Source organism: Hyperolius riggenbachi, chromosome 7, assembly GCF_040937935.1.
Source record: "Hyperolius riggenbachi isolate aHypRig1 chromosome 7, aHypRig1.pri, whole genome shotgun sequence".
NCBI classification, from domain to species: Eukaryota; Metazoa; Chordata; class Amphibia; order Anura; family Hyperoliidae; genus Hyperolius; species Hyperolius riggenbachi.
Window position 1 is genome coordinate 153613028 of NC_090652.1, and position 21417 is coordinate 153634444.

The 21417-nt window shown below is 43.2% G+C and overlaps 1 protein-coding gene across 1 annotated transcript in view; it reads right to left on the bottom strand.

Moving 5' to 3' along the window:
- ABCC1 (ATP binding cassette subfamily C member 1 (ABCC1 blood group)) overlaps nucleotides 1-20941 on the bottom strand; it is a 303768-nt gene extending 282827 nt beyond the window's left edge. Inside the window, 1 exon segment of the mRNA XM_068244766.1 lies at nucleotides 20861-20941. Within this exon segment, the coding sequence (XP_068100867.1) occupies nucleotides 20861-20917 (57 nt within the window). The 5' untranslated portion in view covers nucleotides 20918-20941.
- Nucleotides 20942-21417: the final 476 nt, after the last annotated feature.

The window sequence follows — 21417 nt, forward strand, 5'->3', positions numbered from 1 at the left end:
GCACAGCCATGGGGACGTCGGTGTCATGCACGTATGCCAATCTTTTTTTGGCATGGTGGGAGAGCCAATACGTGTGTGGCCCCGCCGTTCCCCATGGCAACTGCCTCAGGAGATGGTCCAGATATGTGGACGATGTCCTGGTGTTCTGGAGCGGGACAAGGGACGCCTTCTTAGAGTTTTTTAACTACCTAAATAGTGGAAAGCATAATATGCAGTTCACATATGAATTTAGTAATAAACAGGTACCCTACCTAGATCTAATTTTAGACATACAGGAGGGAAAGTTAATCTCTAGGGGCTACAAAAAGCCGGTATCGGGCAATTCCCTCCTACATCGCCAAAGTTACCACCCGGAACACACATTCAGATCTTTACCATATGGCCAATTTTTAAGATTGAGAAGGAACAATATGAGAGATGAAGATTTTGAGCAACAAGCACAGGAATTGAAAGTAAACCTGGAAAAGAGGGGCTACGACGAGAAAGAACTTGAACAAGCTCTGAACAAAGCTAGACACACCAACAGGGCTAATCTTCTACAGAGGAAGAGGGGTATAAAGGATGATAGGAGTAAAGATGAAAGAGCATCATTCACTTTTGAGTATACTCCCATGCACAAAGAAGTTAGAAATAGCATCCTGAATAATTGGAAGATCATTAAAAGAGACCCCATTTTAGGAGCTATTTACAAACAGCCACCGTTGATTTCATTTAACCATTTACCGCCATCCTAACGTATTAAAACGTCATGCTTACCGCTATTAACAGCAACATGACGTTTTAATACGTCGCGCATTCCCGCCGCTGCTACCGCCGTGTGTCCGCCGCTACCGCCGCCATTACCGTCGGGATCCCGTGCTGGGCGATTGGGGAAGAGGACTGAACAGTCCTCTACCCAATCGCAGTGCCTGGAGTGAATGGACGTGACCGCGAACAGCGGCTACGTCCATTCACATAAACAGGAAATGTAACAGTTTAATAAAGTGTGTAAAAAAAAAAAAAAAAAGTGAACACGTCCTATGAGTGTTCACCAGCGCCATCTTGTGGCCAAAAAGTATATTACACCTACAAAACACACACATTTTCAAGTATATACACATCATTAATAAAATTACACTTCCAACCCTCCCCCCCAAAAAAAACACTTGTAAAAAAAAAAAAATCAGCTTAAAAAAATAAATAAATAGTTGCCTTAGGGACTCAGCTTTTTTTATTCTATATTTTATGGGGGAAAATTAATTTTAATTTATTACATAGGGGCTTGTAATTATGGCCAGAACAAACAGAAAAATAACCACTTATATTTCAAAATAATATACTGTCGCCATACATTGTGGTAGGGACATAATCTAAACGGTTTAATTATCGGGACCACTGGGCAAATAAAACGTGTTTGTTTTATCCACAGGAGAATGTTTAATTTTAAAACTATAAAGGCTGAACACTGAGAAATAATGATTTTTTTTCTTTTTTTTTCTGTTTTTCTCATTAAAATGCATTTAGAATAAAAAAATTCTTAGCAAAATGTACTATCCACAGAAAGCCTAATTGGTGGCGAAAAAACGAGGTATAGATCATTTTCTTGTGATAAGTAGTAATAAAGTTATTAGGGAATAAAAGGGAGGAGCGCTGACAACTGAAAATTGCTCTGGTCCGTTAGGATAAAAACCCTTGGGGGTGAACTGGTTAAAGGATACCACAACTGACATGTGGCATAATGAGATAGACATGGGTATGTACAGTGCCTAGCACACAAATAACTATGCTGTGTTCCTTTTCTTCTTTATCTGCCTGAAAGAGCTAAATATCAGGTATGTAAGTGGCTGACTCAGTCCTGACTCAGACAGGAAGTGACTACAGTGTGACCTTCACTGATAAGAAATTCCAACTATAAAACACTTTCCTAGAAGAAAATGGCTTCTGAGAGCAAGAAAGAGATAAAAAAGGGGGAAATTCTTATCAGTGAGGGTCACACTGTAGTCACTTCCTGTCTGAGTCAGGACTGAGTCTGCCACTTACATACCTGATATTTACCTCTTTCAGGCAGAGAAAGAAAAAAAGGAACACAGCATAGTTATTTGTGTGCTAGGCACTGTACATACCCATGTCTATCTCATTATGCCACATGTCAGTTGTGGTATCCTTTAAGAGGGCCCCCACGATAGGAGACAAAATTACAAGAAATGAGTATAGAACGTCAAGAGGTAGAAATTGGTTAGAGGAAATGCAACCCAAGGGTAACTATAGGTGTGGGCGCTGCTCGGTCTGTCCTCTCATGAAGCAATGTCCCCGTATACAATTAGGTCCAATAGATAAGAAATTTAGCACTCTAATTACCTGTCAAACAAAATATGTAGTTTATGTTATCTGGTGCCCCTGTCACCGATTCTACATAGGCATGACTACCAGAAAGTTAAAAGAAAGAATTCAGGACCATGTGAGATCGATTGGTTCGGGTAAGGGCTCGCCCCGATTGATAGAACACGTAAGGGCAGACCATCAAAGCAACCCAAATTGTTTAAGATTTGTAGGTTTAGAGCAAATCAATCTACCATCCAGAGGAGGCAACAGAGAACAACTGCTATTAAGAAAAGAATCTCGCTGGATAATACAGACCGATGCAATGGGAGCATTGGGTCTGAACGACCATATCGATATGGCCTGTTTCCTGGATCCCTAGTTAGTGTACCCACGTACTGGACTGCAGGTTTAGATAGTTAGGTGGTCCTTCCCTAATGTTTATATGTTGTTTTTATACTATGTTATACGCAATTGTCCCCTTTGATTGCCTGTTAAAAACCAGTGGTATGAGGGGTGAGTAGGGTTCAAATTTGGATTAGAGGGTTTCATATCATTTGAGCACCCGTTGGGGCTTTGGGGTTAAGGCCAGAAATTCATGTGCCCCCATCTAGTTATGACAATACAAATCATTTCCCTCCCTTAGATCTTTTTGTTCCCTTTTCTCTCTTTTTGTCCCCCTCCCCTATGGCGTCCATTTTTAATATACTCAATATTAGATGGGTAGTGCTTTGTATCTATGCACTACTAATGAGAGTATTACCAATCATCCTGGCCATTTTGAGGGACATTATTGCGTTATAACTTATGCCATGTAACGCATTTTATCTTTTTAGAGCTTGCAAGGCTGTGGTTTCCCGTGTTTGCTTGGCAGGACACACGGAAACGCAGCTTAGCATTTTCCTACGCTTTGCTGCCATCTAGTGGCTGCAGCACTGTTAGACGCACAGAGCGATGTGCGCAGGTGCTGCAGCCAGCGTGGAACGCCCGAGCTTTCGGGCGGAAGACGTCAGATGACGGCAACCTCCCGGAAGTGAGGACGTACGGCGGGGACCCGCACGCCTAGCACCATGGGTAGTTTCCCACATAATATATACGGCGAGAGCCCACAATATGGCGTGTGCATTGCCTCTGAAGACGCTCAAGAGAGCGAAACGGTCGTAAGGCGGCCCCCACTGCTCCCACCTCACCCCACAGCCACATGGAGTAACGGGTAGGACAATTTTTATCAACTTTGTGTCGCTATGCTAACCGCATGAAGCCGCAAGAATAAAGCTTTTTTACTGCTACGCATTTGCATGTGCCGACTTTCCTCTTGCATTCTGCTTACCATGACCTGCTGTTTTCAAGCCTGAGCACGCTATTTGTAGCATGACCCGTTACCAATCCTCTTAAAGGCAACCTACTTTAGTCTCTGTGCATGTTGATCGACAGTTGCAGTGCCGGTTCTGTGTATCTACTTAAGTGTTGTTATAAGAACATCTATCTGGGAGGGAAAATACCACCTAATCCACAAGATATTTTCCAGCTTTATAAACCCCTAATTAGCTGAGGCAGGACCTGGCTGCTTGGCACTCCCCTTCTATTTCCTGGACAGGTAGGATACAAGCAGTCAGGATCACACTAATCTCACATCCTTTATCTGTTCCACACTCTTCCCACACATCATCATTCTAAAGGCCACATACACACATCAGACTATAGTCTTTGGAAAATGAAAGATCACAGACCAATCTTACCACCCTTCATGTAGTATGAGAGCCATACTCTACACAGTCTTTTCTATGGAGCTGAACTCCACATCAGAAAAAAATCTTTGCAAGATGCTGCACACACAGATGCTGTACAGACACAAAAGATCAGTATCTGCAAAAGATCTGTTCCTGCCAAAAATCCATTCCTGCAAATTGCAATGATAGTCTATGAGATCTGCAGATCATTATACACACGATTTAACTGACATTCATCTGCAGATCAAGCAATCATCCGCAGATCAGAAAATCCATCCTGGTGGATCTGATCTGCAGATGAATGTCAGTTAAATCATGTGTGTATGATGATCTGCAGATCTCATAGACTATCATTGCATTTTACAGGAATGGATTTTTGGCAGGAACAGATCTTTTGCAGCTACTGATCTTTTGAGTGTGTGCAGCATGTTTGTGTACAGCATCTTGCAAAGATTTTTTCTGATGGGGAGTTCAGCTCCATAGAAAAGAGACTGTGTAGAGTATGGCTCTCATACTACATGAAGGGTGGTAAGATTGGTCTGTGATCATTCATTTTCCAAAGACTATATAGTCTGATGTGTGTATGTAGCCTAATGCCACATACACACATCAGACCATAGTCTTTTGAAAATGAAAGATCACAGACCAATCTTACCACCCTTCATGTAGTATGAGAGCCATGCCTACACAGTCTATTCTATGGGGCTGAACTCCCCATCAGAAAAAAATCTTTGCAAGATGCTGCACACACGGATCTGTATAGACACAAAAGATCAGTATCTGCAAAAGATCTGTTCCTGCCAAGAATCCATTCCTGCAAATTGCAATGATAGTCTATGAGATCTGCAGATCATCATACACACATGATTTAACTGACATTCATCTGCAGATCAGATCCACCAGGATGGATTTTCAGATCTGCGGATGATTGCTTGATATGCAGATGAATGTCAGTTAAATCATGTGTGTATGATGATCTGCAGATCTCAGACTATCATTGCAATTTGCAGGAATGGATTTTTGTCAGGAACAGATCTTTTGCAGATACTGATCTTTTGAGTCTGTACAGCATCTGTGTGTGCAGCATGTTGCAAAGATTTTTTTCTGATGGGGAGTTCAGCTCCATAGAAAAGACTGTGTAGAGTATGGCTCTCATACTACATGAAAGGTGGTAAGATTGGTCTGTGATCTTTCATTTTCCAAAGACCATAGTCTGATGTGTGTATGAGCCTTAAGACTTTCAGATCCATATCCTTACATTTATCTGGAATAATGCAAAAAAGTAGGTTTAACAAGAAAGTAATGCTCTGGGACAGACAGAGGTCCTGGGAGTACCACATCTGTTCAGTGCAGCCCAAATTGCCCAGCTAGCTCAATTGCATGCCGAACAAAACGCCCCACTCTGGACAAAGATCGAAAATTACCTGCTTCCCTCCTAGCTTGTGGTCCTGAGATACAGCCCCAGCAAAATATAGGAACACCTCCCATGAGGCATACATTTAAAATCGGCGCAGGAAGACTTGGGCGCAGGATACAGCCGGTATATGGCTGATCCTGCTGCTGCACAAGTCCCGGCCATGTTAATTACTATTCCCCCTCCAGGCCACCATGGATGGTGGGGAATGATAGAATTTGGCTTCCAGCTATTGCTGGAGGCCGAATTATTGTGTTCTAAGAGCAACTTCAGCTCAGTCTGACGGCACCGACGTTGCTGAGAGCCGCTATAGAAGTAATTCCTATTGTAGTCGATGGTGGCGCCAGCTGCGCCCAAATCTTCCTGCGCTGAAAAGGACTGCTCCGCCCTGTGGGCCCTTTAACACCAGCTGCACTCCATTTTTTAAAAGGCTTGCAATTTTTCAAACGCAAGTACAGTAAAGTTACATTTGATATCGTGGGAATGCATTAATACCGAATGAATTTCAGATTTTCTAAAAAGGCAATTATAGTTGTGCTGCATTTTTCTTCCGTTTCAATTGAGGCAAGCATAGTGAAAAATGGCAAACCATGAAATGCAAGACGCGAGTCCTATATCTGCCCACTTACTGTCAATTTGGATTAAATTGAAGAACAAAACTCCTCCAATCAATCCCACCCTCCTCGATTCAGATTTTTGCAAACCCCAAAATTTTCCCTTGGGCTACCACCACCTGCCTTTGTATGCTGCCTTTGAAAATCCAGTGGCTATTTACTTTTCAAACATTTTCTAGTGGATGTAAGATACCTTAATAGGAGCCATTCAAATCACCGACTCAAATCCCCCCCCCCCCCCCCCCCCCTCTGAATACTTCTCAGCAATGCAAATACATTGCTTTCTAAAATCCATTGCCCCCATGCATGATTGCTTGACACAACAAACCTACTTTGAACACTGGTGCTCTAAGAGACCCCTTGAAGGAGGTTTAATCTATCTCTACTCTGTAATATCACAACCACTAACACTTTCCAAAGTTAAACCCATTCTGTTATGGGAGCAAGACTTAGATCTTCCTGGCACAATTGAGCGTTGGTCCAAATGCGGTTTCACCCTGGCTAAAGGAAGCAGCTACTATGCACATATCAAAACAAACCTTAAGATCTTACACCAAACATACCTTACCCCAGTCAAGCTTCATGCCATATTGCCAGCAAAAGCTAAACATTGCTTCAGAAAGTGTGGTCAAACGCACATTGGCCCACACCTGGTGGTATTGCACAGTGGCTAAACGTTATTGGCCTGAGATTACTTGTAAAATTAACTCTGTACTGGAAAACTCTGTACTGGAGCACTTACGCTCCCTAGTTATTAAACCTTTGGGGGTTTAATTGATTATTGTACAGAAACCTGCCTTTTCACCATGACCCACCTTACCTATTATTGCAGTTTTTATCGTTATGTACATTGTAATATAATGCTACACCCATAATGGATTATTAATCGCTTGTTGACTGTATTGTGAAATTGACATTGTCTAATAAAACATCTGAAAATAATGAAGAGGTACTGCTTTAGTGATATTTTCATGATGGGTGCAGAAAGGATTTAGGACGTAAGATAGCATCTAACAGGTATGCGTTTCCTACATGGTTACCAACCTTAATCTGCAGCTTCTACAGGCAGAAGGCATATGAATTCTGAACCCGTAGTAAAAAAAAAAAAAAAAAATAGGACACTGGTATGCATGACCATGGACAGCAGCTCATGAGTCCCCCAACACAATGGGCTCTATTCACTAAACTTCTCATAAATGTTTTATCTATCGCCTAATTGATAATAACCCTTCAGCACATTTACAAGCAAAATACGGAAATCACTCAAAGTAAGTTTTTCCTGATTCCTATATCAAGTTTTAGATGCATTCCTTGCTTCATCTTTATGCCAGCTTAAACTTTGCAACAGGCATTCTTTGCATGTCCATCTCCATTGTAGGCCTATGTTCTGGCTTATTATTGCAACCTGCTGAATTTATGCTGCTTTTCTAATTTATACTGTATGGTTGTGGCCAGCCATAGCTTTGAGTGGTGTTTTGGCTTTTGCCACCACCGGCTTATACTTGGTTCAAACATTTTTTCCAGTTTATTTTTTTAAGTAAAAGTTGGGGTCGGCTTATACTCTAGTGTATATGGTACAGTGTTCTCCCCAGAGCCTATTAGCCGGGCGGAGCGCCCACCTGATCTCTGTTCCCGCCCGGCTGCTGTGATTGGACTGTCTGCATCATAAATTCTTTAATCTGCACGATAGACATGACAGCTTGGAACGCAAGCATAGACACCATCTCCGCCCTCCTCCTCAGCTCTTTCCTTCCTATCAGCAGCGTGGAAGGGCGGGGAAATCTCATAGCAGAGAGCAGAGAGAGGAACAGGCAGACCGCGGGAACTTTCAGCTGGAGTCCGCACTGAAAAGAATGTGCGGTTTGATTTGTTATCTTTTGGCGAGTAACTCCCGCTGGCTACTACAGTGGACAGACGCTCTTCTCTTCCTCTCCCTGTCAGAGAACCAGGTACAATGCCCCCTTCCCCAGGTCCTTCAGGTCACAAGAATGTCTGGAGACATCAAAGAAGTGTGGCACATTAACATTAACATGTTTCCTTATTCTGAGCATTCAGCAAGAGAGATAAGTGGTTTCCAGAGGCTGTAAAAGAACCTGGTACAGCTTGCACTCTGCCTCTGCCTTTTGTGTCTCTGCACTTTACCACAAACTGGCACATGGTTTGCTAGCCATTAACCCCAAATTGTTCAGTTCCATCACTGTGTATCCAGCTTTCAGTATGGGCAAATTAATGTCAAAAAGTTTAGTTCAGCATTTTACATCAGTTTTGCCTTTATTTGTCTCATCAGTTAGTTATTTAGGTAGAGAAAGACAAACAACCATTGAGTTCAGCCAGAATACTTGTATGTTCACAAATCACTGCTTTAAACTAGCATTGCTTCTGCAAAGTCCTTGATGGAGTTCTCACCACTTAATGTTGCCTGCCTGTGTGATCAGCTTTAAGTCAGCACTCCTCTGCTCCTAGTGAATGTGCAGCAGCAGGAGTTGCATACATAGCATGCAGGGAGTGGTGAATTGTGTCTGGTCATACATGTGATGAGATCCAGTAGCAGGAGTCACATACTGTACGTAGCATGCATACATGTGATGAGATCCAGTAGCAGGAGTCACATACTGTACGTAGCATGCATACATGTGATGAGATCCAGTAGCAGGAGTCACATACTGTACGTAGCATGCATACATGTGATGAGATCCAGTAGCAGGAGTCACATACTGTACGTAGCATGCATACATGTGATGAGATCCAGTAGCAGGAGTCACATACTGTACGTAGCATGCATACATGTGATGAGATCCAGTAGCAGGAGTCGCATACTGTACGTAGCATGCATACATGTGATGAGATTCAGTAGCAGGAGTCGCATACTGTACGTAGCATGCATACATGTTATGAGATCCAGTAGCAGGAGTCACATACTGTACGTAGCATGCATACATGTGATGAGATCCAGTAGCAGGAGTCACATACTGTACATAGTATGCATACATGTGATGAGATCCAGTAGCAGGAGTCGCATACTGTACGTAGCATGCATACATGTTATGAGATCCAGTAGCAGGAGTCGCATACTGTACGTAGCATGCATACATGTTATGAGATCCAGTAGCAGGAGTCGCATACTGTACGTAGCATGCAGCGAGTGGTGAATGATGTCAGGTCATATATGTGATGATGGGGCTATGGCACTAAGGCCCCATTCACACTGAGGTGCTTTTCAGGGAATTCTTACAGCTTTGCCGAACGCCAGCGAACAGAGAATCACTATGACAAAGTTGCCCTATGGTAGCATTCACACAGTTGCGATTTGTATGAAAATCACAAATGCACTGCATACAGCATTTTGGGAACGTTATCGTCCCACCCAGTAGCACTCAGTGTGATGCCGACCTCTCCCCACCCAGTGTTACCTTCGCTCTCCGTTCAGCGTTTCCTTACTTTCTGACCCAGCAGCACCCTGCATAACCTTACTTCCCCACCCGGCTACTTTTTCATGCCACCCGGCTGGAAAATATTTCTGGGGAGAACACTGTGGTAGATAAGGTGAAAAAGCTTTGTGAATCATGCCAATTGATGCCTGTTTCAACTACCCACAGTAATAAACTAGTGACCACCTACATTTTATTATTAGGTCTTAAAACTACATTGAGCAGAAACAGCCATGTGGGAAAAAAAAAAAAAAGGAGGAAGATCCAGAAACTGCCTCTCCCCCATCTTTCTCTCTATCCTTCACTGGCTGACTAACTCTTCCTACCCAGTATACCCAGTCATTTATGTCTATCTCTGGCTGTTTCTAAACCCCTTGGCAGTGCACATTACTGATCTCTCTTGCCTCTCCCTGGTCGTCTCTGCCCCTTACCCGCTTCCTCCCTTGGCTGTCTTAAAGTGGCCAATTATCGAATCAGAGAGTCTCCATGCAAGCAGGTGTAAAAAAAGATGGCTGCAGAGAGCTGCATTGCATCAGTGGTAGGGAACTGATCAAAGCTAAAATCCACTTATTAAGCAATAACTACTTAGTTTGCCCAGGTGCCTGCCTCCATCTAAAAGAGGCAAATTTACTAAAGTAATGTGATAGTTAAAAATATGGAAGACAAATAAAAATAAAATTAGTAAAAATGCTAGCAGTAATTTTAAACCCTGTAATCATTACCATCGTGAAAAAATCCCTTCCTGGCAGATTTTGGGGTCTATTCTCACGAAGGGGTGGATAAATACAGCCATTGTTACATTACAGCAAATCCCCCAGTGAGGCTGTGTAAGTAACTTTAGACCACTTCAACTTCTACAGTTCCCACAGGAGCACCAGTGGTCGCGTCACCATTCTTTACTCAGTTATGGCATCGTAGCACCTCGCAATTCTTCTGAACAACGGTGAGTATTAGATAGACTAGCGATCGTTTCCGAGCTCTCACAAGGTGGGAACCAGTGCAGGATTAGGTGGACGCTTTGCGACATGCGGCCACAACGACCTCCACTGCAGATCGGATCTTTAAGATCCCCAATGACTCTAAAGCAAAGTGCCGGGATCGTTTGAAATCTTATTCACGTTCGTTGCGTGTTCCCACGGGCAAGAAGATGGATTGGGGAAGCTGGTTTGTCGGGAGGCGTCTGATGTTACTTGATACATCATCAGGCGAGTATTCAGCTTAAAGAACTCAAGGCCAAATAGCAAAAAAAAGTTAAATACCGGCATGATATTTTAATGCACGGAGGACGCCATTTAATGCACGGAGGAGGCCCTAGAGCCGCAGAGCAGCACTCGAGTCTGTGCGGACTGCGCAGCCGCAGTCGGTTCAAATGGCCATTTTAGTAGAGGCAGGAGAGCCCTATCCGGGCTGTGGGGGTCAGAAGCCGGCTCGGGGGGCTAATGAGAAGCGGGGACCCGGCGGAACGCCACGGATGGCATCCTCCATGCATTAAAATATCATGCAGGTATTTAACTTTTTTTTACTATTTGGCCTCGTGAGTCCTTTAAAGCGGAACTGAAGATAATATTAAAATAAACATTTTCACTTACCTGGAGCTTCTGCAAGCCCCCAGCAGCCGTCTTGCCCCACGCTGGTCCTCCACGATCCTCTGTTCCCTGCCGCCAGCTAGTTTTGTTTCTCGACTTGCGAGTCGAGGGGCCACTGCGCTTGCGCAGCCCTGCCAAACGTATCCTTTTTCCGCATCCCCGTCTGCAATGGCGTGGCCAGAGCCGTGTAGGCGCAGTGGCCCATCTGAGAAACTGAATGTAGCTGGCGAGGGGGGGGGGGGCAGGAAATGGGGGATCGCGGAGGACCGGCACGGGACAGGGTGGCTGCTGGGGGCTTGCAGAAGCCCCAGGTAGCCTGTATTGCAGCACATGCGCAGTAGGCATCAGATGAACACATACAGTTGCCGGGGGCTGGCTCCTTTCATTTTTAATTTTTTTTTTCTTACTTGGTTGACTTAAAGCAGAGCTGAAGATATTAAGACAAACATTTTAACATCTTCAGTTCCGCTTTAAGTCAACCAAGTAAGAATAAAAATGTAAAGGAGCCAGCCCCCGGCAACTGTATGTGTTCATCTGATGCCTACTGCGCATGTGCTGCCTGACAGGCTATAGCAGCAGTGCTGCCATGAACTACTAGCAGTTTTAACAACTCTATACTTGCAGCAGCATAGAAAAGTAGATTTTATGCCAATCATACACACATGCAATTTTGATTCTTAGCCAATTGCCCAACAGATTTTTTTTAATACACTGAACAAATCGTGTAGGCAAGCTCTCATACTACATGGAAGTGGTAAAGTTAGTCAATCAAATTGAATCTGTAAATAGGAGAAGTGAAAGGAACATTTGCCTTATAAAGTACATATACATCCATCAAATTAGCATGAAATGTGTAGTACTTCTTGTGGCATCGGGGATACAGGCTAGTCGCAGTTGGTGCCAGGAGGTGAAAGGATGACGTGGTGGGTGAGCGATGTCATGCGGCAGGTGGCTGGCCGTCGGGCGGGGGGAAATAGGGGTCGGGGGCTGCCATACATACATGATAATCAGCTGAGATGGTCATTATAGGCCGCCTATGCCAACTTTTAGTCAAGCTTGTGTACGAGCCTATACAGAACTGTGCTCCTGCGCTGTAGGTAAAAAGCAGATATCTTGACTGATTACTCGAAGTGAGCAGTTTTAGAAATACATAATTTAAATTGACTCATCTTCTTCCACCCCTTGAAACTTGTGACCAGAGCAAAACTGTGCAAGGATACAAGTGCAAGGTTGTGTTCCGGGGACCTGATACATATGCATGCAATGGAAGCATTAGGAAAGAAGCTCCCTGTTCATTTCCAGAGGGATTGTGTGAGTCAGTATCACCAACTGCGTCTTGGAAGTCCCACAGATAATTAGGTGAAAGCCAACACACCCTTTTCATTCACTGATCATCTCTTAGGGCCCGTTTCCACTTGTGCGGTGCGAATCGCCACGGTAAAAATTCTCATGCGGATGCGAATTTCGCATGCGGGTGTATGCAAATTCACATGAAAATTCGCATGAATGACGCTGTATGCGAATTTAACCATGGCAGTGCCGATGTGCATTTCCATTGATTTCCATGTGAATTCGCTTGAAAATTCACATACCAAAGCCGCAGGCGATTTCCCTATTAAATACATTAGCAGCGATTCGCATGCATTCCACACGCAGGCGAATTCTGAGGGCTCTGCCGTGCAGAAAAATCCTGCACAGAAAAACTGACAAGTGGAAACAGGCCCATCCACTTGTATTGGCTGTGCGAATCTGCATGCAGGAAACTCATGCTGATTCGCGATAGTGGAAACGGGCCCTTAACAGTGTTCTCCTGAAGCCCTATTAGCAGGGTGCTCCACCTGGCTAGTCCTGAGTGCACAGCTGTTACGGCTCTCTTATCAGAGCAGCACACACAGAGGAGGCAGGCACAGCCAGGAGAGCAGTGAATAATAATTTGGGGGCAGGATCACACACTCACAGCTCTCCAGTAACAGAGGGAGCACGTGTAAGAAAGATTGAGAGTCTAAGAAAGATTGATGTACCAGTGAACAGCGCTGTTACCCCCTAGACCTTGAGGTATGAATTACTATCATGCAAACCTACATCATGTAATTCAGGCAGCAAACTCTAGGAGGCAGAAGCACTGTGTACTGGCACATTAGAGAATCTCTCTTATATGCCGCCTCCTAATTACTATTCACTGTGTGTGTGTGTGTGTGTGTGTGTGTGTGTGTGTGTGTGTGTGTGTGTGTGTGTGTGTGTGTGTGTGTGTGTGTGTGTGTGTGTGTGTGTGTGTGTGTGTGTGTGTGTGTGTGTGTGTGTGTGTGTGTGTACATTGGTTCGCTTGCGTGCGTATGCACACAGCAGCAGCCAGCAATAACCTAGCAGAGGAGCGCACTCATACACTGCAGGGGCCCAAGGGGAGACCTGGAGACCAATCTGCCAGCTCTGGGCAATTGCCCAGTTGCCTCTATAGAAGTACATATATCCAGGCACATCGCCTCTAGTTAGGACATTAAATAAATTATTATTAGGGAAAGGGAGGTGCTGAAGGGAGTGTAGCCACACTCCCTTCAGCACCTCCCTTTCCCTAATAATAATTTATTTAATGTCCTAACTAGAGGCGATGTGCCTGGATATATGTATGTTTATTCTTATCATTGACCCCTGTGGCTAGGGTCCAATTCGGTGCACTCCCCCCTTCCCCTGTATGTTTGTCAGCATGCAGACAGCTTATGCTGGTGTATGCGCATGGTGCACATGGACACATAACATTAGCTCCCTTGTGCGATTGGTAAGATACACTGTCTTTCCCAGGAGAGGAAGTTAGGATGTGTGCTCCTAATCCATTGATAGGTTTGATGCAATGAATGTGTTTGCATGTCTGCACTATGCATGTTACAGGGCCAGAGTTAGGACACCTATGTTTACCTGGGTACTTCTGCGCAGTATAGGTGATTAAGCATAAGAATGCATTCTTCTGTGAACTAAAACCCTGGCTTTTAATTTAGCTGTAGGGATAACAGTTGTGCCTGGATGAGTGAATCTGTGAATGCAATTGTTTGAACATTTGCATGTGAGTGTGCGAAGGGTTAATAGATTTTTGCCTCTATAGAAGTGTCTACCCTGTATTTGCCTGTCCCACCCCACCAGAATAATTTGCCCTGCCACCCGGCTAGTAGTGAAAAAAAAAAAAACACTGCACAAGCATGAATTATTGCTTTGGTGTTCAGTTACACTTAAAAAAAATATATTTTATTTATCAGATGTACAGTTAATAAGCAAGTTTTTCCATTCATTCAGGAAACATTTTCCATCATGAATCCTAAAGTTGTTTTTCCTTGTGCTCCCTCTTCTGGGGCCAGGAACCACCCTGTTCTTACATAACATTTAGGTCCTTCCTCGTGACCACACATGCATTGCATAAGTTCTCTGAATAGTTTCAACCTGGTCATATAGTGACCAAGGTTATGTTCTACATCGAAAGTCTTTAATATGGCAGGTCCCAGATGCAAACCTAGTTAACCAGAGTAAGGCCCTGCTCATATATATTATATATAATATAAATATATAATTAAATATCTCTCTCTCTCTCTCTCTCTCTCTCTCTCTCTCTCTCTCTGAGATAAAAGAGAGGGTTCCCCTCTTGCATGTTTTTTCCCCCTGAAAGTTTTAAATTCACCATAAGTGGATAGAATCAATCCTTTGGTTTATGCTTCTTCGGCTTTGAAAGATCCTGTTTTGACCGATGGCTGCAGGTCTTTTCCAGCCTTTGAGTGCTGTTCCTGCTGATACCAGAGGACTTCCGTGCCAAGGGGATTGTGGCAAAAAGCACAATCGCTGGAACTGTTATATGACAGGTTTAGGCAACAAAGAAGGAGTTTCTGAATCTGTGTAGGTCTCTCACCTATTTTACTTTTATGCTCAGAGACTGCCCTTTCATCTCCACTTGTTCCCCTCCCTCTTTTCTACCTGTTTTACAGTTGTTGCTTTGCAGACAGCAGCCTACTTGATGCTATAACAGATATTTGAATTATCCACATTTCCCCTTCTGGAAACAGGAGACAGAAGAGAATGGTCATTGCAAAATAAGGTTCTAGGAAGTCAAAGCTTTATACGTAGTATCTGGCAAGCTGTACCAGGAGCTAATTTATCAAAATGTTAGAAAAATGCTTGTCATTCGCTCATTCTGTTACCAAGAAAAAAACAGCTGGGTGTGTTTTCCTGGCATTCAATATTTTTATAGGTCAGCCAATTCGAACAAGTTCTTGGGGAATTTTTCTCCTCCACATCATGATCCACTTGATAACAGTCAGGACTATTGCATATGGATTGTGCCGCTTGCCACAAGCTCATAGATAGTATCTCAACAAGCTGTAAAACCCAGAAGTATGATAGCAGACTAAAAATAAATGCCATTCTTCATTTCCAGACATGCAGGAGGGAGCAATGCATGTTAAAATGTAGAACAGCAGAGCACAAGACCATTTAGTGAGGCTAGTGCTCTTCACAGAGAATTAGGCTCAAAAGTACTATTTACACAGATAGCTCAGCAACCAAACTACAAACTAAACAGCATTTTCTAGAGCAGCCTTCATCTTCACTTGTTTTTGAAAGACCACAACTACGAGAATCGCAACCCGTCAAAGCAGATGTTGTGTGATATACATGAGGAAAGAATAAAACTGCTGCAGCTCAAAGCTGGCAAGGCTTTCATTTCACCTTCTCATATCTGCAAGGGGCAACACCTTACGGGGGGAAAGATTAAAATAAAATAAAATAAAAAAAAAAAAAAAAAAAAAAAACACACAAGCTAAATACAATACTTCCACTTATAAAATTTACAGCAAAGGACAGCAGAAGAGTACCATTCACAGATTTGACTGAAACTTGCATAAGATACAAGTTTTCTTGAAGTCCTGTACAGACAGTACCCTACTTACAAATGCTTCGAGATACAATGTTTCATACAAAGTTTTCTTCATGTACTGTACTGTTTTTATTACACATCCTTGATGTTACAGAACTGTATTGAAGATTTAAATGCACATTGGAGAAAGAAAAAAAAAAAAGTTTATATTATATGTGCAAATCTAGAGTAAATAAATGTATCCACAATTTACTATGTATAGCGCATAACTTTACTTACAAACAACCTCCTGGAACAGAACCTTTTTGTAAGTAGGAGGCCTACCTATATTTCATTGAGCTACTTCCAATCCCCTGCCTCAACTTCTACCACAAGAAACTGCAACACTTTCACAACTACACAGGTCTCATGCATGAATATAATCATCATCATCATCATCATCATCATCAATCACACACATATGCTTCATTAAGGCTGCTTACACACAGGGACGTTAAAGGCGCACTTTAGTGCAGCCTGTAACGTTCCCCCAACGTACAGCAATGTAACACAAGTGGGCTGTTCACACTGCCCACGTTGCGTTACATGTAACGCTGCACGTTCTTCTGAAAGTGCAGCATGCTATGGCGTTACAGCGGCTTAAGCCGCGTTAGACTGTTTGCACATGCGCAGTCATGTTGGGGAGGAGCGGAGAGCGGCCAGGCACATGGCTAATTAATATTCACTGCATGTTGTGACGTTCAGTGTTTACTTCCTGGTGCGGCCGCTCTGTGCGGCGATTGGCCGGCGGGACCACGTGATGCCGCATGCGTCCAAGAGTACGCATCACGGACGCCAGAGTGAGCTGCACAACGCGGCTCACTCTGACGTCCACATCGAAGAGCACCAGGCCTTGTGTTAGGTGCACGTTATGCGACCTTAACGTAGCACGTAACGCAACGTCTTGGTGTGCAAGTAGCCTAAAACAAGGATTATAGTCAAAACCAATCCACCAGGATAAATCCTGCAGAATGCATGCATAACCATAGTTTTTCCATCTTCTTGTGGTGGGGAAACACCAGGCCACAATGGACCCGGGGAAAAGAAGCAATTCGGCTAACAGCCGAATTACACAGTTTTTATTGTTAATTGCGCTCTGTCTTTTGATGGGGCCCAAAGTACTGTCTGAGACAGCTTCGCTGAAATATCCGCTGCTGCTTTTATTTGCTTCGTATCCAAGTATCCTCAGTAAGGCCTTGTTCACACTAGGGAAGTTGCTGTATACTTTTCACAATTCATTGTGCTGTGCACTGTGCTAGGTACAGCTTTTTCCATTGAGTCTATTGTAACAAGTTCACATCTACTGTATATGCTTGGTTACTGTCCGTTTGAGAAACGTAGGTTGCATGCATTTCTCTGTGTTGTGAAGCGCACAGCAATGCAAGTGAATGGGTGTGTTTTAGCGTATAGAAGCGTATAGCAATGTGCTTTGAAGATGCGTTTTTACCCCTAATTAAAAAAATAAAAATCCAAATAAAAATTTTCATTGACAACTGCTACATCAAATAAGCAAACCATGCTGAACAAAAATGCGTTTGAGCGCGTTTAAGTGTATGTAAATGCATGGATTCACAAAAAAAGTGCATCAAAATGCACTGAAACGTGTTATGAAACGCATGCTTTTTTTTCTCATGCGTTTCTGAATGCACCCAATGTGAACGAGGCTTAAAGAGACTCCGTAACAAAAATTGCATCCTGTTTTTTATCATCCTACAAGTTCCAAAAGCTATTCTAATGTGTCCTGGCTTACTGCAGCACGTTCTACTATCACCATCTCTGTAATAAATCAACTTATCTCTCTCTTGTCAGACTTGTCAGCCTGTGTCTGGAAGGCTGCCAAGTTCTTCAGTGTTGTGGTTCTGTGATGCATCTCCCCCCTCCAGGCCCCTCTCTGCACACTGCCTGTGTGTTATTTAGATTAGTGCAGCTTCTCTCTGCTCTATTATCTTTTACAAGCTGGATAAATCCTCCTCTGAGCTGGCTGGGCTTTCACATACTGAGGAATTATACAGGCAGAGCTGTCTGCAATCTGCAGGAAACAACAGCCTGACACTTCAGTGGAAGATAGCTGCAGAGGGAAAGAAACACACAAATGATCTCTTGAGATTCAAAAGGAAGGGTGTATACAGCCTGCTTGTGTATGGATGTATTTTTCTATGTGTGGACATACTGTACATCAACCTACTTCCTATTTTGGTGGCCATTTTGTTTGTTTATAAACAAACTTTGTAAAACTGTTTTTAACTACTTTTAATGCGGCGAGGAGCGGCGAAATTGTGACAGAGGGGAATAGGAGATGTCCCCTAACGCACTGGTATGTTTACTTTTGCGCGATTTTAACAATACAGATTCTCTTTAAAGCAGGGTACTATCACAATACTATATCATTCTATGATAGTTTTCGCTCAAACTTGCAATGTGCATCCCTTACTATTTTAGGCTGCTTACACACTAAGACGTAACAGGCGCACATTAGTGCAGCCTGTAACGCTCCCCCAACGCACAGCAATGTAACACAAGTGGGCTGTTCACACTGCCCATGTTGCGTTACATGTAACGCTGCACGTTCTTCCAAAAGTGCAGCATACTCTAGCGTTACAGCGGCTTAAGCTGCGTTAGACTGTTTGCACATGCTCAATCATGTTGGGAAGGAGCGGAGAGCGGCCAGGCACATGGCTAATTAATATTCACTGCACGTTGTGACGTGCAGGGTTTACTTCCTGGTGCGGCCGCACCGTGCGGCGATTGGCCGGCGGGACCACGTGATGCCGCATGCGTCCAAGAGTACGCATCACAGACGCCAGAGTGAGCTGCACAACGCGGCTCACTCTGATGTCCACATCGAAGAGCACTAGGCCTTGTGTTAGGTGCACGTTATGCGACCTTAACGTAGCACCTAACGCAACGTCTTGGTGTGCAAGTAGCCCAAGTGTAAAAGGAGCACATGATATGTTAGAATACGTGCATGAAAAAAACAAAACCACAAATCTGGCTTTTACAACTTTTAGAAGAAGTTACCGAAGCAGCAGCTGTACAGACAAACAAAGCTGATGGTAGAAACAAGCAAGCAGAGACCTGCCATGACATAGTAATCACTATTAATCCTCATAATAGCACCTTCAAGGATAACAGTACATTTATCCTTAATACCACAAACAACTCCTTAACAACCCACTAATGGCCCCTAGTATTGCTCCTACAAGTACCATGGGTACACAGTAAACAAGAACATTAAAGCCACCTGTTAAAAATTGGGTAGGTCCCACTTGAGCCACCCAAACAGCCTCTGACCCATTGATGCATGTACTTCACAACGTGTTCTGTGGAATCTAGTCCGAAAACGTTAACAGCAGATCTTTCAAATTGCAAGATACTGTAGTGGTTTTATGGATCAGACATGTTTTTTCCAGCACAGAAACTTAAGTCTGGGTAATTTGGAGGGCAATGGATTATTTCAACCAGGTCATTTTTTCCACCGTTCCATAGTTCACTTTTAAGGAGACACTGAAGTCTCATGTTTTACCTTATTTTCTTATTCAGCTTTCTGCATTAAATTATTATAAGCTGAATCACCGCATCCCTGCAGCAGAAAGTTATTTATAGCCCTGAAATTGCCCTGCAAAGTTCCATGACAGCAGGTCATAGATTTTGCTGCCTGGTAGGGGCAGAGCTTTCACAGTAGCTCTGCCTCTACTCCAGTCAATCTCCACCCCTCTCAGTGAAAGAAGGTAGAGGGGTAGGAAGAGGCAGAAATTGACTGGAGTACATGCCGAATGGCACGACCTTTGGAACTTTGCAGGGCAATTTCAGGGCTATAAAATAACTCATTCTGCCGCAAGGATGTAGAGATTCAGTTTGGAATTTAATGCTGAAAAAGGCTGAAAAAGAAAAAAAGGTAAAAAAAACAAACAAAAAAAAACGAAACTTCGGTGTCTCTTTAAAAAGACTCTGAAGTCTCGTAAAAATAGTTTTTTTTTTTTAATAAAAAGTGTTTAACATTATTGCCCTACCTAAACCGCCGCATCCCCGCCGCTGTAATCTAACTAAATCCCCCCTAATTCCCCAGGGGGCAATCCGGGTAGCGCTTCCATGAGATGGCAGAGCTATGAGTCGCAGCTCTGCCTCTCAGCACGTCTATCAGCCCCTCTCAGTCTTCCTTCACTGAGAGGGGCTGGGGAGAGGCGGGGATACGTGGCTTAGACACGTAAGGAGGCTTAGCTGTGGCTGAAAGCTCTGCCTCCAACAGCAGCAAAATCCACGACCAAGAAAGTCGTGGATTTTGCGGGGGAAGGGGGAGTTAGTTAGATTTCAGCGGCGGGGATGCAACGGTTTAGGTAGGGCTATGATGATAATAAACATTTTTTAAATTAAAACATGATTTTTACGAGACTTCAGTGTCTCTTTAATGGATGATCAGTAAGATGCAAATAATTTCACCCTGCAAGTAAAATTTCAGAGCAGCAAATGTTATGTAGCTTGAATTTGGACCAGTGAAAATTACCAGCAAGTTCTTCTGATTAGTCCTCTTTCAAGCTGCATATAACGTAAACATGAAATTTGAATGCAAGGAGGACTTACCGTATATGCATCTCATTGATCATCCCTATTTCTAACAATCACATGCCCAATTGTAGGAGCTTTCAGGAGTGGACAAGTGCCATCATGGGCAGGGCTGGGGAGTCGGATTTGAAGTCAGAGCAATTTGTGGGTACCTGGAGTCGGGGGGAAAAAAAAAAAAAAAAAAAGCCACCGACTCCTAATGAATTTAAACTGTACAAAGAGACACTATGGCGAAAATTTGTAAAATGTAATATATGTGCAAACAGACAAATAAAAAGTACATTTTTTTTCCAGAGTAAAATGAGCCATAAATTACTTTTCTTCTATATTGCTGTCACTTACAGTAGGTAGTAGAAATCTGACAGAAGCGACAGGTTTTGGATTAGTCCATCTCTTCATAGGGGATTCTCAGCAAGGCTTTTATTCTTTATAAAGATATTTCCTAAAAAGGATTTAAACAATAATGCTGGCCAGCTTCCCTGCTTCCTACACAGTTTTTGGCAGTTGGACAGAGCAACTGCCATTCACTAAATGCTTTTGAAAATAAAATTAATCCATGAGAATCCCCTATGAAGAGATAAACTAGACAAAAACCTGTCACCTCTGTCAGATTTCTACTGCCTACTATAAGTGACAGCAACATTGGAGAAAATTACTTTATGGCTCATTTTACTCTGGGGGGGGGGGGGGGGGGAAATTACTTCTCGTCTATGTTTGCACATATTTAACATTTTAACATTTTTCGCAATAGTGCCCCTTTAAAATAGAAAATATATGATAACATTTTCTATTTCTCACATAATTTATATATACAGTAATAGCTCTGCTTACTCCACAAAAATGAAATAAAGTAATCAAAAAATAGTTACTTGTGCTGCTTCAATAAAGCAGTTCCTGTA